Below are 17,315 nucleotides of genomic sequence, written 5' to 3' on the forward strand. Positions count from 1 at the left end.
AAGAAAAAAAAAACCAACCTAGTCCCTACCCTCAATCAGCGTATATCAAATGGGGGAGACAACATGAAATGTCAACGTATACAAAAGTCATCTGTGAGGGGAAGGCGTTAGCACCTGGGGAGACCAGGAGAGTAGTGCTGAGAACCCTAACAGGACAGCAGCCCCAGGTGACATATTTACCTCATGATTTGTGATGTGGAATTATTTTTTAAATTAATTTATTTTAAATTATCAATGATCACTTCCATAAGCTTTTGAGTTTTAAATTTTTCTCCCCTTCCCTCCCCAAGATGACATGCAATCTGATATAGGCTATACATATACATTCCTATTAAACATATTTTCACATTAGTGATATTGTAAGTAAAAATTAGAACCAATAGGAGGAACCACCAGAAAGAGGAAACAAAACATAACAGAAAAAAAATAGCAAATAGTATGCTTCAATCTGCATGGAATTATTTTATTTAAGATGGTATGCATTACACATGTCACGTAGATGATATGGAATCCATAATACACACACACACACCGAGTTGGGTGATCACCACAAAGTAGGCTGGGCACACTACCATGGCTCCAGACCATTAGGGAAGGCCTCCTGCAAGGTGGGGTTTGACCCGAGGCTTGAAGGAAGTCAAGGATTCTAAGTGGTGGAGAGAGGTGAGAAAGGCGAACATTTCAAGCGTGTGTTACCGCCAGGGCAAGTGATACACATGGATTCTTTTCCACTTGTTTGATCTCTATATTCTAACACAAATCCTACAAGGACCACATTTTGGATAAACAAAGTAAATATTTGTAATAAAGTCACAAACCCTCCATGGGACCAATACTTGTGATCAGGAAGTATCATCATTATGCTACAAAATTCCCCACCATTAATGCAACCAAGATTTAAGAGAGCAGGACAGCAGAGGAGGAAGTTATCCTTTGACCCAGCTACACCACCCAAAGAAATGAGGTCCCAAAGAAATGGAAAAGGACCAATAGTACAGATATATTTCTGGCAGCTCTTTTCATGGTAGCCAAAAATTATAAAGTAAAAGGGTATTCTATTGAGGAATGGCTAAACAAATTCTGGGATATGCAAGTGATTAAATATTGTTGTACCATAAGAAATGATGAAATAGTTTCACGGAAAACTGGAAAAACCTCGGTGAACTGATTTGGAGGCAAGTCAGCAGAACTAGAACAATTTAGATAATGACACAACATTATAGAGAAAATCGACTCCGGGAGACTTTAGAATTCTGATCAGTGCAATGATAAATGATGAGTCCCAGAGTCTCAAGATGAAACCTATCATTCATCTCCTTCCAGAGAGGTGATAAACCTAATGTGCAGGAGATGGACATTTCCCAAATGTGGGAATTTGTTTTGCCAGCCTATGACATGTATGAATTGAGGGTTTTATTATTTTTTCATTTGCTTAATGGGAAGAGGGGAGGTAGTGGGAGGGGCAGAACAAAATTTTTTAAAAAAAGAAAGAAAAAATATTTGCAGTTAGGGAAAAAATTTAAGTGATATTTAAAATAAAAACAGATTAACTGCAAAAAAAAAAAGAATTAAGAAGCAATAAAAAAGGAAAGGAGGAAATATTGGCACAAACCAAACTCACTCAGTCACTTAACAAATATTTATCAATTGCCTACTGTGTGCTGGAGTTTGTGCTAGTATTGGAGGAGATTCAAAGTTTACATGTGAACTGGTTCCCTGTTCTTATAGATGCTTAAAGTCCAGTAGATAATTCAACATTTATATATAATACTATGAGGTCAACAAAGCCCTTTGCTCTCAGAAAAGACACGCGATGTCATATAGTTATCATTATCTCTACTTCACAGATGAGGATGACAGGCCCAAGATCTCATAGTGGGTAAATGTCAAACCCAGGGTCCCGGCAGTACACAAGGTAGCTGAGGAGTAGCTTCTGAGCAGCTTCTGAGACCTACTAGTATACCAGTAGAGCATGAATCTACTAACAAAATGGGTCAATGGCTACCTCAACAACGCCACAGACCTCAAGTGAAGGAGGCTGAGGTATTTTATAGCAACGAACAAGACAACAGAGCAAAATTCTGAGCTACGTGGATGTGTAGTTATTCTGAATGGCCAGAAAGTTAAAACCCTCCGACCTCGGTTTGATGTTACCATCGCTTGGACCTCCCCTTCTAAGAATCCCTTAGCCATAACCCAGACATGTGAATCAGATCACCAGGCAAAGGTAAGACGATGACACAGTGGGGGATGGGAGGAGTCTACAACAGTTTAGGGTAAGCTTGACTTTTCCCTAGAAGGTGGGAGGTGGGTGAGGCTGCAGGGGTGGAGATACAAGACACAAGAGAAGAATTATGAGACAAGTGACCTGGGGTTACCCGAGTGAAACTTACAGCAAAGGAGAATATTAAATCTAGCTTGACTAAGCCTTAAAAACAGAATTGAAATAGATTTTCATTTTTACACCAGGTCTATTCTGTCTGGGCCCGGCTCTCTATCTACGACATCCCAGCCACTGGTCAATACGATGAAGACATGAAGGTACTACAGCACCTCCTCTCAAAACAAGTTTAAGCCAAAGTTACCAGACAAAAACGATAACTTTCCGTTGTCAATCTGATGTTACTCCTGAAAATCAGGCGCATACCAAGAGATTGGCTAAGACGTTCCAGTGCCTGTCACCAGCATCCCTGCCTTCCTATGACCTGGCTTCTATCTTCTGGTCTGTGTCAGATTTTGTAAAGCAAAAGTCCCGAATGGTGATGGTGAGGGGCAGAGTGTGACAGGATGAATACGAGACTAGGGGTCACCAGGCCTGGGCTCTATGGGTGTCAGAAGACTTAGCCTCTGACCCCAGCTCTGTCTCCATGACCTCTGCCAGGTCAAGTCCCCAGTCTGGTACTTAGTGCTTAACCTTGCACAAGTCATTTAATAACTTTGCTTAGCTGTAAAATGATGGTGGCACCCACCCTCCCCAACCACTGTGAGGATGAACTATGATGATGTAAAGTGTTTTATGAACCATAAAGCATGAAACAAACGGACGCCATTACTATGAAACTTGAATGTGAAAAACTGGGATGAGGGGAAGGGAAACATAAGTACATATTATGATAGAGTCTGCCATAATTTCTAAAGCACATGACAAGACTTCAGCCAGTCTTGAGAATCTTATTGCTAAATAAGCTGATGGTAAATGAGTTTATGTCATTTCCCCTACAGCATAAAGAGCATGAGTGAGAAACTCCCTCCATGAACAGCTCTTTAAACTTAAACTCCATCTCAGAAGATTACTGTGCAGACACCTAAGTACTTCCTTCACTATAAATAAGACACTGTCACTGCTATGAGCCAATTCCTCCATCAGGTTTTTTCTCCCCACAAGATGGTTATCAACCAACCTCTATTTCCTTCTTCCCACACGCTTAATTCCTGCATATCTCGCCGGTCAAGCAGTGACATGTTTACACGAGAAAATGTAAGGTCCCTTTCCTAGGAGGAGAACTATCTCAAAACCCTCACTGCTAGCAAGGCAAAGAATAAAGTAAACACAATGTCCAGTCACCCATGAACCACCAACATTCCCTCCTTCTTCAAACGGGCAGAAAAACGTGTTTTCCAATCTATCCTCCACACAGCCACAGGGCCATAGTGGTTTTCCTTCAGTGCAGGTATGACTGTGTCACCCCCTGCTCAGGGACCCATCACTCCTACTACCTCCAGGATCAAATACAAATTCCTTTCCTGTCTCCTCACTCCCTTCTACAATCCAGCAATGCCAGCCTCCTGGCCACTCCTTCCACACAAGCCCCATCTCCTGACTGTATGTCTGTCTGTCCCCCATGATGGGCATGCTCCCCAACCCCTACCCTGCCCATCTCGGCCTCCTGGCTTCCTCTAAGACTCGGACTGCCGGAAGTCCTCCCAGGTCTACTCTATGTCTACCGCCGTCCCTCTAAGATGACCTCCCACTTACACTGCCTATGTCTTGTGGGTATGTGGTTGTTTGTGCATCGTCTTCCCCATCAGATCATGACCTCCAGGAGGGCAGAGACCGTGTTACTGGCTGTTTTGTAGCCCCACACACACTTGACACAATGCCTGGCACAAAGTGCTTGCTAAAGGTTTGTTGACCGGCTGACTGCTCCAGAATGTACTCCTGACGTCCCAGCTGTAGACCCACTTCTTAGACTGGAGAGGAGAATCACCCGGAGTAAGACTGTGATGTTTTCCAGGTCAGACAAGACTCTTACCTTAAGGGAGACACATTCTGCCGAGTAAAGCAATAGAGAGAGAAAACAATCCCCAAATCTGGAAGCAAGGACTCCAGCAAGGCTGCACCGGGCTCATTCCCAACCACAAACACCTATGGAGAAAAGGGAGTGAAAGGTTTAACATCATGCCAAATTGGAATATCAGCTTGGCGGGGAAGGATGGAGCCCACCTCTGCCGAGGGTGTAGCGGGATCCTCCACAATACCAGAGTCCTAGAGCCCAAGGTCTTAGCCCCAGTGACCTCTGATTGAGCCTGACATGGATCCCTAGTAGAAAGCCTGGCACAGAATAGCGGGCAATTCCACAGAACAGTGGAAACTGAATAGGGTACTCTCACATACACTGCTTGAAAAAGGCTTGAAACGTTGGGTAAAATCAGTAAAATTTTAAAGTCCCTAACTTCTTTCCTTCCATATCTACTCTCCACCATAATCTTTTCTTCTAAAGAGACTGATGTGATCTGGCCAGGTTGACTGCCTGGGTGGATCCAGACCACTCTGCTCCCTGTGTACCTAATCCAGCAAAAAACTGAAATTCACAGTAAAGTGAACAGATTCCCCAAGAAATCCAATTACAAACTACTCAGTAAGGACTACTTCCATCCCAGAACTGCACAAAAAAGTCAGTCAGAAGCCTGCAGGCAATATGATAAGAGGACACCAAAAAAACCAGCAACAGCACAGGTAAACAAGTCAGCATCCTCCCAGAATGATCAGGGAACGGCCAGAGACACATACAGCCTGGGGAGTCTCTGGGTTTGGAGGAAACAAGAGTGGAGACCTATCTCCCCCAGAGAAAACCAACCACAGAAGCACCGAGGGAGTGGCAGGGACCAACGAGGTGTGGCAACACTACGACCAGGGTAGCAGCCCAGGCAAGCAATGGCACCAAGGTCTCCATCCTGCGACATCCGAGAGGACCCGTTAGCACAGGAATCCAGGGGATCCAGCATGAGACCAAGCAGGGCCAACCACCCACCCAAAGGCCTATAAGAGACAGAGCTAGACCCTGGCACAAAACCCCTATTCAGGAACTAAGGCTAGAGAGTTAAGCAAACAGAAAGCAAGTACAACTACTAGAAAAAATACGTAAAAGATCCAAACATACCCCAAAATCCAATATTAGGAGACCACAGCTCCATAACAATTACAAGCCAACATTTAAAGGAAAAAAACAACAACCAGATATTCCATAAGCACTACATAAATACCTAGAAAAAAAATGAAGCAAGAGATAAAAAATGAAATAAAAGGTCAGGAGAAAAGAATTAAAAAGAGAATAAATAGCTTAGAAGAGATAGTGGTAAAGCTTACCCAAGTTAACAGTCTTCCTAAAAATCAGAAAAGACCAAACAGAAATCAATGATTCAGAGACAGAAAGGATTAGTGAACAAAATCAAGTTGTTGTTTTTAAATGCAAAAAAAAAAGTAAGGTATCAATAACAATTACCTAGAAAATAGCTCAACGAGAGATACTTAAGAATTGTTGCGCTCTCTGAAAACTAAGATTTTTTTTTTTAAAGCGTAGACCAGGCTAGACCTACCCCAGCCTAGACATTATATTTCAAGAAATCATAAATGAAAAGTACACAGATCTAACAGAATTGGGGGCAAAGATAAAAAGAACCTATCAATCTCCTTGTAAAAGAAACTCTGAAATTTAAACTCCCCGGAATGTCACAGCTAAAATTCAAAGTTTCCATGTTAAAGAAAAAATACTCCAAGCACTCAGAAAGAGGCAGTTTAAGTACCAAGGGACCAGATGGGATCATACAAGACCTAGAAGTTTCTACCATACATGAGAAGAAATATTGGAATACTATATTCCAAAGGCAAAAGATATTGGCTTATAACCAAGAAATATCTATCTTGCAAAGCTAAGTATAAGTTTATGTATCTTTCAAAGGCTTTCAAGGATTTCTGATAAAAAAGACCAGAGATGAACATTTAGAAGGGGCATATGTATAATGCAGTGCTAACATTCTAATGCAGAAGAAAAAACAAGTTTCTCTCATAGACTTTAATAAACAGTTAAGTAAGAAAACCAGAGGACTTGGGGGTGGGTTGTTCTTTATATTCTGGGAATATAAAGAATATAAAGAGAAGGAAATATAAAAGGACTAGATTAGTGTAGAAAGGAGGAAAAATAGGGGGGAATATTCTATCTCCTAATTGGGATACATGAGAATATAAACACAGAGGAAGGGATTGGGAAGAGCACATCAGGTTAACCTCACTCTTACCTGACCCTAGAGGTGGGTAGGCGGCACAGTGGAAAGAACACTGGTCACAGAGCTGAGTTCAAATCCTTCCTCAGACATTTACTTGATTTGTGACCCTGGGCAAGTGACTTCATCTGTCTGCCTAAGTTTCCTCATTGGTAAAATAGGGATAATAGTACCTACCTCCTAGGGATGCTGTAAGGATAACATGAGATACTAATAATAGCTAGCATTTATATAGCATTTTAAGGTTTACAGAGCACTTTACAAATATGATCTCATTTGATCCTCACAATATCCCTGGAAGATAAGTGCTGTTATCATTCCCATTTCACAGATGAGGAAACCGAGGCAAACAGCAGTTAAATGACTTGCCCAGGGTTACACAAGTAGTAAGTATATGAAGCAGGATTTGAACTCAGGTCTTTTCAACTCCATGGCTGATACTGTATCCATCTGGCTGCCTGATAATACTATAAACCACTTTACAAAACTTACAGCATTTTTATTAATAGTATTATTAGTATGTCCAAGGGGACCTAGGATGAAGCATCTGCTGAGAGGTTATATATTGAAATATAATGTCTTGAAATATAATGTCTCAAGGTGAAGAGACACAGATTTTTTTGAAAGGGTCACTGTACAGATTTATTCTGCTTGATAGTGCTTACATGTTAAAAGAGCTTTTTTTTTTCCTTTCTCTCCCTGGGTTTCAAATCAGAGAGAAAGAAGAATAGGGAAAGAGAGTTAACAAGAGTGATACCAAAAAAAAAAGAGAGAGAGAGAGAGAGGCACTGAAACATTTTTTAAATACACAGAGAAGCCAGGCATAGCGAAGCCAAGTTACCAGGAGAATGAGGCTGGCGGATCATGTAGGTGGGGGAGTTGTGGGCAAAGCCAATCAGGTGGCCACACTCAATCTCATGTTAACATGGTGGACCTGCCTGCTGCGGTCCACCATGGTGCCTGAGGAGGGGCATACCAGCCCAAGTCGGAATCAGGGCACGTCAAAGAGTAGGGCTGGGCCCCTGAGTAGCCCTACACTTCTAGCCTGAATGAGAGAGGAAAACCCAGTCTTTAATATAATATATAAACAAATAAGTAAATGAAATTAAATGAAGAGAAGCGAATGGAGTTCAGAAGGAAGCACAAACAAGGATAGTTTTAAAAGTAAAATGTAGAATTTGTTAGACATATATATATTTTAAATCAAGCAGTACGAAAAAGAGATTCACAGTTTCATATATAAACCTTTTTATGTCCTGCTGTGTAATTTATGGAAATGCTCTTTTTTGAAGTTTCAAGTTTAAATTTCTAAAAAATAATTTTAAAAAACCAAACTGATATGAATACAGGGGAAACTCCCTGACCTAGTTTAATTGTAAGAACACCTGTAGAGAAGATGAAAGCAAGGACAGGTAACAGAAGATGCATACAAAAACATGACACAAAAACTCTACATAGTAAGCACTTTAATGAATGCTTTTTCGTTCATTCATTTGTTCATTCATTCATTCATTCATTCATTCATTCATAAACCAATCTGAGGAAAATCTCAGGAACATTAAAGAGCAGAATGAACTGAAGCTGGTAAGGAAAACCAAGGATTAGTGTCTCCAAAAATTATAGGCCAGCAAGCTTGACTCTGATTCCTGGCAAAATTCTACAACGAATTATTAATGGAAGGGTTAGTGAGGAAGTAGTGATCACAAAGAGCCAGCCTGAACAGTTCATCCCAGACTAATCTCGTTTCCTTTGCTGGCAGGTTGAGGAGACTGGTAGATCAGTGAAATGTTGTAGACAGATTTTATATAGATTTTAGTCAACAAAGTCTCTCACGCTATTCTCGTGGAAGAAACAAGGAGATATGGACTAGACAATATTAAACTGGGTGGATTTGAGACTGACTGGCCAGACCCAAGGAGCAGATTTATTCTGATCTGGAGTCATTAATGTTTGTTTTTAGGGAGTCTCTAATAGAAAGTCCCAGAGATCCATTCCTCCCTTTCGGCTAATATTTTATTTAATGACTTGGATAAAGGTAGAATTGGCAGGCTTATTGAATTTGCAAATCATGCAAAACTAGGAAGAAAAGTTAACAGGTTGGATGGTAATCAGGATCCACACAGGTCTCAATAGTCTACAACTGGTGTGGGAAACCTGTGACCTCGAGGCCACATGTGACCTTCTAGGTCCTTGGATGCGGCCTTTTGACTAAGCCCAAGTTTTACAGGACAAATCCTTTTATTAAGGGGATTTGTTCTGTGAAGTTTGGATTCAGTCAAACGGCTGCATTTGAGAACCTAGAGGGGCACATGGAGCCTTGAGGCCACAGGTTCCCCAATCCCTGGTCTAGAACTTTGAACCAAATCCAATATGGTGGGATTTTATCAAGTCAGAATGGTACTATGGAAAAAGCACTCAGGTCAAAGGGTCTGAGTTAAAACCCCAGCTCTGTCACTTGCTAGGGATGAGACCTTGGTCAAGTGTCTTAACCTCTTTTGGCCTCAGTTTCCTCATCTGTACAGTGAGGTGGTTGGACTAGATGGTCTCTAGGGCCCTTTCTAACTCAAAAGCGATGTCTTCATCAGAATTAATGTAAAGCCTTAGACTTGGTCTTAAAAAATCAATTGCAGATGCAGCTAGATGGTGCAATGGATAGAGCACTGGCCCTGGAGTCAGAAGGACCTGAGTTTAAATCTGGTCTCAGACATGTGATACTAGCTGTGTGACTCTGGACAAGTCACTTAACCCTGACTGCCTCACTGGGGGAAAAAAAAAGAAAGAAAGAAAAGAAAAAATCAATTGCATAATGTGGGGGTTATATAGATAGCCAGCAATTAGTTTGAAAAATGTCTAGAGGTTTTAGTTGGCTATGCTGAAGAGGTGACTGAGTGCTCTGCTCTGGAGCCCAAATCAAGGCAATGTTCAGTACGACTTACAGCTGAAAGCATTTGTAAACGAGATGCAGGGTCTTACAGCACCTCATGGAGTTAGAGGCAAGACGAATTTTGGAGAAGATGGTAAGATCAAATGTTACAAAGCAAGATGGCAGAGCTAATCCACTAATGGCAGAGCTCTGAAATGGCCCAGGCATTCTGGAAAGTAATTCAGAACTAGGCTCCAGAAGTAACTAAACTGTGCTAACTCTTTGACACAATGATACCACTGCTAGGCCTATAGTCTAATGAGATTCAAGAAAGAAGGAAAGAACTGATAAGTACAGAAAACTTACAGCAGCTCTTTTAGTAGTATCAATAAACTGGAAACTAAGGGGCTGCCTGCCTATCACCTGGGGTATGGAATATTATGGCATATAAGAAATAACAAATGGGATAGCTTCAGAGAGACTTGGGGAGATCTGTATGAAATGATGCAAGGTGGAATGGACAGAACCAGGAGAACAACATTGTAAATAAACACCTTTGAAAGACTTAAGAAGGGACAGCTAGGTGGTGCATTGGTTAGCGCACTGGCCCTGGAGTCAGGAGGATCTGAGTTCAAATCTGGCCTCAGATGGTTACTAACTATGTGAACCTGGACAAGTTACTTAACCCCAATTGCCTCAAAAAAGAAAGAAAGAAAAAAAGAAAGACTTAAGAACCCTGAACAATATAATGTCCTCAACTGCCCAAGAATTCTGCAGAGAGCCTAAGATCAAATATGCTTCCCACTACCTCCTTACAGAGAAATACAGACTCACGGTGCAGAATGTCATACGTTTTTGGACACAGAGAAGGTGGGATTTGGTTTTGACTGACCAGGTATATTTGTTACAGAGGTTTTGTTTGTCTTCTTTCTTTTGGGGAAAGGGGAAAGGACATGGAAGAAGACAGATCTAGTGATAAGGTTCCTCTCCAAAAAAAGAAAGAAAAAGAAGCTCACTGAAGCCTTTTTGAAGAATGCAGTTGGAGACGGGAGTAGATTTATTACACGCTTTCCAAAAAAAATGGCGGAGTTGATTAGACCAGGATTCCAAAACTGGAAAGGGGTAGAGGGAGAGAAAGAAGTTATACACATGGCTGGAAAGTTGTTGAGAAGATGGCCTGGATGGGGACTAGGGAGTGCAGTGAAGCCAAACATGCCTGGGGTCTGTATGAAATAATGGGCCAACTCAGGTAGTCACCAATCAAGTCAGTTGCTCCCAGGGCTGAAGCTCTAGAGATGAAAGAGTTAAACCCTCAATGACATGGTTTCTAGTGTGGGCAGTAAAGTTTTTAAGAAGGATAGCCAGGGAGAAGGGAGTGATGTAAGGCTGTATCAAAGACCTACAGTGTTCAGGATTAGAGATGTGAAAGTCCCCCCTGTAATCTGCCCTAGTCAGACTATGTTTCAAGTACCAAGTTCAATGCTAGGCACCACATTTTCAGAAAGACATTGATGAACTAAAGAATGTCCAAAGGAAGGCAACCAGGATGGTAAAGGGACATGGGACTATGCCATTTGAGGACTGTTGGAAGAAAGTGAGAATGGTTAGTCTAACGAAGAGAAGGTAGTGCAAAGCATCATAATCTTCATTTTACAAATGAGGAAATTGAGGCTTTGAAAGGTGAAGTGGTACCCAAGATCACAGAGTTAGTGAAGAGGCAGGCAATTAGTCAGAACTTAGCCTGGGGCTTCAGACACCCATGTTCAGCACTCCTTCCAACATAGCCCTACTTCTCTAAGATCAGTTATGCCAAAGCAACATTTTACTGCAAGCCTTCCTACAGACACCAGGCTATTCAACTCAAGAAAGATAATACCTTCCCTTCAATCTGCAGAGTAACCAAAATGCCCTCCCCTCCAAAAGCAGAACAATTAGAAACAAAGAAAATAGCTCCCCACCAACAAAACTTTAGAATTCTATGCTTTAAAATGTTGCCGTCTGTCTTTGACATTTGACAAGAATGTTTTACGCTAAGTATTTCAGACTTTCGTCCTTTTTACTGTATTCCTGGCACCAAGCAAGTGCCTGACACATAGTAGGGTTTGAATAAATGCTTGCTTGATTCTATGATGGTAGTCCTTGGACCCGTCAACGTGCTTTGGACAAGACCACGTACACTTGAGTACAGTACTACCCACGTAAGAATGTTTCTACTTCTTTCTAGTTCTACCTATTGGGAAGGCTTACATAAGTCAATACTTCAACCAATCATATTAGTATTTCACAATACATTATTATTATAATACAAATTAGGTGACTGTGATGATAACAACTAAGACTCAAATCTAAAGGAAGTGTGAGGAAGAAAAATAAAAGTAATTGACTGCAGGTAGGAAAAAAATTTTATTCCAAAGTTGTACAAGGTCAAAATCAGGATCAAATGCAATTACGTATGTAAAACACATTGTAAAACCTAAAAGCACCATATAAATGTTGGCAGTTTTTATCGTGATGAAGATAAGACTCAGTCCCATTCATGGAAAAATCACAGTTCATAGAATCACTACTGATAAGCTGGAAATTCTAAGTCTTTCCAGAGAACACTGTGCCTTTAAGCCAACCCAAATCTTTTTTTTATACACTGTAAGCCTCCAGACTCCACTCTGAGGCTTGATGACTGAAAAGTTGTTTTCTTGTGCTCGAGCTAATCTCAGTAAGCCCAGCTAAGTGAAGTGTATTGTATGACAGGGTTCAGAAGGAATATTCAGGCCTAATTATGAGATCACCAATTACATGAGGAAAAGAGGAGATTTTCCTGATAACGTTTGACTGTAGATGGTATTTTTCCCATGGTAATCCCTGTGGAGCCATCCTTCCTTACTATCACTCTTTGTAACAAAAAAAAACCTCCCTGGTGGAGTCATGAGAAAACATTTTCCATTAGGGCATTATTTGACCTATATGAAGGGGCAAAAGTCCACAGACAGGAGACAAATCCTCATCATTTATTTGCATTTAACCAGGCCACCTTGCCTTTAACAAAAATTTAATTCAGCACATTTATAATGAATGAATTTTTTATGCCTCTACCAAAGCCATAGCACGATGACCCTGGCAGACTGAAAACTATGCCAGCTAAATATAAGCTCTGGGTGTCACCTGAGAAACAGCATGGATGAGCTGGGAGAAGCTACATAAAATAAGGTAATTTTTTTTCGGCTACAGGACCTCGCAAAGACCTTCAGCTAAGGTGAAGAAGGGTTGCTATTTGAATAAGGAGAAGCACCCCTACAAATGAAACTATCTAGTGAAATAAGCAGAAATGGGATACAGTAGTTTCCTACATTTTGAAATCTTGATTAAAAACATTATAATCCTCAAAAATGCTATGACTACTGTCTAGGTCCCACTATTAAGTTTTTACAGCTTTTGTATCAATGTTTCAGGAAGCATCCTTTAAGTACAGCACATAAGATTCATAAGTTTCTCAAAAAAGATGAACAGAATTGAGAATTAATTAAAAAGTAAGAATTCTACATACCTTTAAAAAATTATCAAAATGTCAATGAACCTTTCTTTTAAATTAAGCTTACTAGTCAGGTCAAAATATGGGATGAGAGAAGAAAGAAGTAAAAATAATTTCTATTTACATTAATCTAATGAAGATTACTAATGACTGGATACACAGGACACACATAGAAACAGAAAAGGTTGGCAGGGCAGATTTAGGAGGGAAGACGAATTCCATTTTGAACACTACAGACATCAGGTTAGAGATATACAACATGTAAGGCTCAAGAGGGAGAATACGGCTAAACAGAGCTGGCAATTATCTGCAAGAGATGATAACTGAACCTATGAGTTCATCAAGAAAGCAGATAAAGAGAGACCAGTGGTCAAAAAGCATTTAAGTGCCTACTATGTGCCAGGCACTGTGCTAAGGGCTGGGGATACAAAGAGAGACCAAAAGACAGTTCCTGCCCACAAGGAGCTTACAGTCTAATGCAGGAGACAAGAAACAAACAATTGTGTCCTAACAAGCTATATAAAGGATAAATAGGGAATAATTAAAAGAGAGAAAGCAAAAGAATTAAGGGCTGGAGAAAGATTTCCTGTAGGAGATGAGATTTTAGTTGGGACACGAAGGAAGTCAGGAGGTGTAGACAAGAAGGGAGAGCATTCCAGGCACGGGGGACAGACAGAAAAAATGTCTGGACCCAAGAGACGAGGTGTCATGTTCATGGAACAGCCAGGAGGCCAGTGACACTAGATCAAAGGTGTAAGACTAGAAGGGTAGGAGCGGGCTAGGTGATGAAGGGCTTTAAACGCCAAACAGAACATTTGGTATTTTATTCTGGAGGTGTTAGGGAACCAGGGGAGTTTACTGAGTAGGGGATGACATAATCAGACCTACACTTTGGGAAAACCACTTTTTAGTGGCTGAAAGGAGGATGAATTGGGGTGGGGAAAGACTTGAGGCAGGCAGAACCACCAGCAGGCTATTGCTGTAATCAAGGTGTGAGGTGACGGAGGAATGTCAGAAGAGAAAAGAGGGGGAGTATTTGAGAGATGCTGCAAAAGTGAAATCAGCAGGCCTTGGCAACAGCTTGGACATGGGGGTGATGAGATCGTGAGGAGTCCAGGATGACTTCTCAGTTGTGAGCCAGAGAATGGTGTTGCCCTCAACAGTAACATGGAAGTTAGAAGGAGGTGAAAGGTTTAGTGAGAAAGATAATGAGTTTATTTCTGAACAGACTGAGTTTAAAATGTCTATCGGATGTCCAATTCGAGACGTGTGAAAGGCAGTTGGGGATGCAAGATGGGACGTCAGCACAGAGACGGGATTGGTAGATCTGAGAATCATCATTTGGCTGACAAAAGGAAAGGATCAGAAAGCACCTTAGGAGAAACTCTGATGTGCAGGACATATTGATCTAGCAAAGGAAATTGATCAAGGAGTGGTTAGATAGGGGAAAGACCCAGTAATATCACAAAAACCTAGGAAGGCAAAATTATCCAAGACGACAGGTTAAGCAACATTTAAAATGTTGCAGACAGATCAAAAAAGATGAGGTTTGAGAAAAGGCCATCAGATTTAGCAATTCAGAAACCCTGGCTATCTTGCAGACAGCAGTTTCAATTAAGGGGAAAGATCACAAGCTAGACCGCAGAAGGCTAAGAAGGAAATAAACTTCAAATAGATAACATGACCTAAAAATAAAAGGCCACATCATACAAGAATTAGGAGAAAGCAGAAGGAGGTACCTTGTACAACTGTGGTTACTGAGGAGAAATCTTAACCATTTAAGGGACAGAGATGATCACAGAAAACAAAATGGGTAATTTTGACTTTAAAATCGCAAAGCTTTTACATAGAGAAAATCAATGCAGCTAGAATTACGTCAGAAGGAAAAATAAACCTCTAAAGCAAATCAGATATCTGTCTGATACCTAAATGATAAAGGAAAGTGATACAAATCTATAAGAACAAGAGCCATACCTGGATCAGTAAATAGTCCAATAATATGAAGAGTCAGTTTTCAAAAGAAGAAATGCAAGTCAACAATAACCACATGAAAGGATGTAGCAAACCACTAATAATACCAGAATTAAATTCCATAATTAAAACAACTTGAGATTTTGCCCCAGACATATTGGATTGGCAAAGATGACCAGAAGACAAATATGATAAATGCTGGAAGGGATGTGGGAAAACAGTTACACTAATGCACTGTTTGTGGACTTATTGGTCTAACCATTTCAGAAACCGCTTTGGAATTATATTCCCCAAATCACTTAACTACATATAACCTTTGTCCTAGTAATATCATTAGTAGGAATACAGCCCAGGTCAAGGATAGAGTCAAAGGCCCCACAGAAATACACATAAACACACACACATATTTATAGCAATATTTATATTACTGTTTTGTTTATTCAGGCAATTATTTAAACATTTATTTGCTACTTTTTATAGAGGCCAAAAACTGGAAACAAAGTGAGTACCTATTGCTTGAGGGATGACTAAACAAACTGTTATATGAATATAATGAGAAATATAAGAATTGACAAATATGAAGAATTCAAAGAAATGTGGCAAGCCTTACATGAACTGAGACGGAACAAAGTAAGCAGAACCAAGACAAAAAGGTATAGGATGACAGCAATAATGTCAAAGAAAAGAGCAATGAAGGACATCACCACTCTGATGAAGGCATGCCTCCGTTCTCTTGGAATAAAAGTGGTTCATAAGAGGTGCGAAGGAAGACATGCATTTTCACATTTGACCAATGTGTTGATTTGTTTTGTTTGAATATATTTATTAGTTCCATGGGAAAGTTCTACTGAAGGGTTAAGGGAAGAAGGTCATTGGGAAATAGCTATGACATTATAAAAAGAAAAGTATCAGTAAACCATTTTAAAAAGAAATGAGGGGCAGCTAGGTGGCACAGTGGACAGAGCACCAGCCCTGAAGTCAGGAGGAACTGAGTTCAAATCCGACCTCAGACCAAACACTTGACACTTACTAGCTGTGTGACCCTGGGCAAGTCACTTAACCCCAATTGCCTAAAAAAAGAAAATAAAAGAAAGAAGAAAAAGAAAAAGAAATGAGGGGAAAGAGAGGAAGAAGAAGCACCAATTGCAACCAGCCTTTTCTCAGAATTTGTCTGAGAAGGGAATTGGAAACACAAGATAACAGCTTCAGGGAACGATAGGGTCAAGTGAAGGTTTTTTAAGGACAGGAGCAGGGAGACCTGGGCATGTTTGTTGGAAGCAGAGAAGGAAGGAGCCAGTAGCCAGGGAGAGTGGAGGATTAGCATGAAATCTCAGAGAATACACTGGATTAACATGCAGAATCAGACTGGTGTTGATGACCCGCACGTCAGAGCTGCCCCGTCTGTGGGTTTCCTCATTCCTTTCAGTTTGTGATCTCCCCCTTTAGCTGAAATTCAGACCTACTCCATCACCGCTGAGTGACACACCTCGGAGTTCAAACATTGAAGAAGTCAGAGATATATGCAACTGCTTAAAGAAAAGGCTTGGTTTTTTCAGAGATGAACCTTATGAAAGATGTATCCTTCAACAACCGAGTGACTGAACTTAACCTCTGTGGAGGATGGTTAAACAGAAATAAAAGTAGAAAACAAAAGACGGTGAGAGAGAGCAAAAACAATAACCTGTATTTTTATTTTAAATCTATGAAAAAAAAAACTAAGTTAACAACCAGAAAGAGGTATTGCTCTAACTCAGATGTCGTTCTATAGTATTTTACTACATTGTTAATAGTTCGTTACTATTTCTTATTATAAAGCTGAATCACAATCCACTGCATCTCCTGAAAGCCACTCCAAAACCTTGTGCTCTAATGTCACTTCCTTAAATACATATATCTGCTATCTGAACACAGAGGATGTGGCTAGAAAAGGATTTTTTAAACCTTGTTTGTTTCGTGGTCCTTTTGGACAGACTGGTGAAGCCTGCAGACCCCCTTCTCATAATAATGTATTGAAATTCACAAAATACATAGGAATAAAAAGGGAAAAAACTACATTGAAATACAGTTATCATATTAATTTTTCTTAAAGTTCACAGAACCCAAGTGAACAACCCCTGGACTAAAGAAACTAAGTAATGAACAGAGTTCAGCAAAACCAGCTTATTAAACTGTAGATCATCTAAAATCCCCTGTCCTGACAATTCGTTCACCCTCTCCTTCCCCAAAAATGGACAACTCATCAAGATCCCAACCTCTGAGGATTCATCTTCATCTAAGCTACTGCCTCGATCCAAACGCTGAAATTAAGTACATGCTCGGACCTGAATGAACCACTGAGAGATTAAATGAGTCATGTGTTATCTTCAAACACCTAACAATTTGACATCTGATCCCTTGGTTAGCAGAATTCTGGTCCTTCTAATAAAGTGCTTACTGAAGCTATTTAAAAACTGG

The 17,315-nt window shown here is 40.5% G+C and overlaps 1 protein-coding gene across 2 annotated transcripts in view; it reads right to left on the bottom strand.

Annotated features, from left to right (window-relative positions):
* TANGO6 (transport and golgi organization 6 homolog) overlaps positions 1-17,315 on the bottom strand; it is a 198,530-nt gene that overhangs the window by 146,848 nt on the left and 34,367 nt on the right. For both annotated transcript variants that reach the window (XM_027847693.1, XM_027847694.1), the window contains exon 8: positions 4,254-4,366. In XM_027847693.1, coding sequence (XP_027703494.1) covers positions 4,254-4,366 — 113 coding nt within the window. The remainder of the gene's footprint in view (positions 1-4,253; positions 4,367-17,315) is intronic.

This window comes from Vombatus ursinus, unplaced genomic scaffold, assembly GCF_900497805.2.
Source record: "Vombatus ursinus unplaced genomic scaffold, bare-nosed wombat genome assembly UNPS02005286.1, whole genome shotgun sequence".
Classification (NCBI taxonomy): domain Eukaryota; kingdom Metazoa; phylum Chordata; class Mammalia; order Diprotodontia; family Vombatidae; genus Vombatus; species Vombatus ursinus.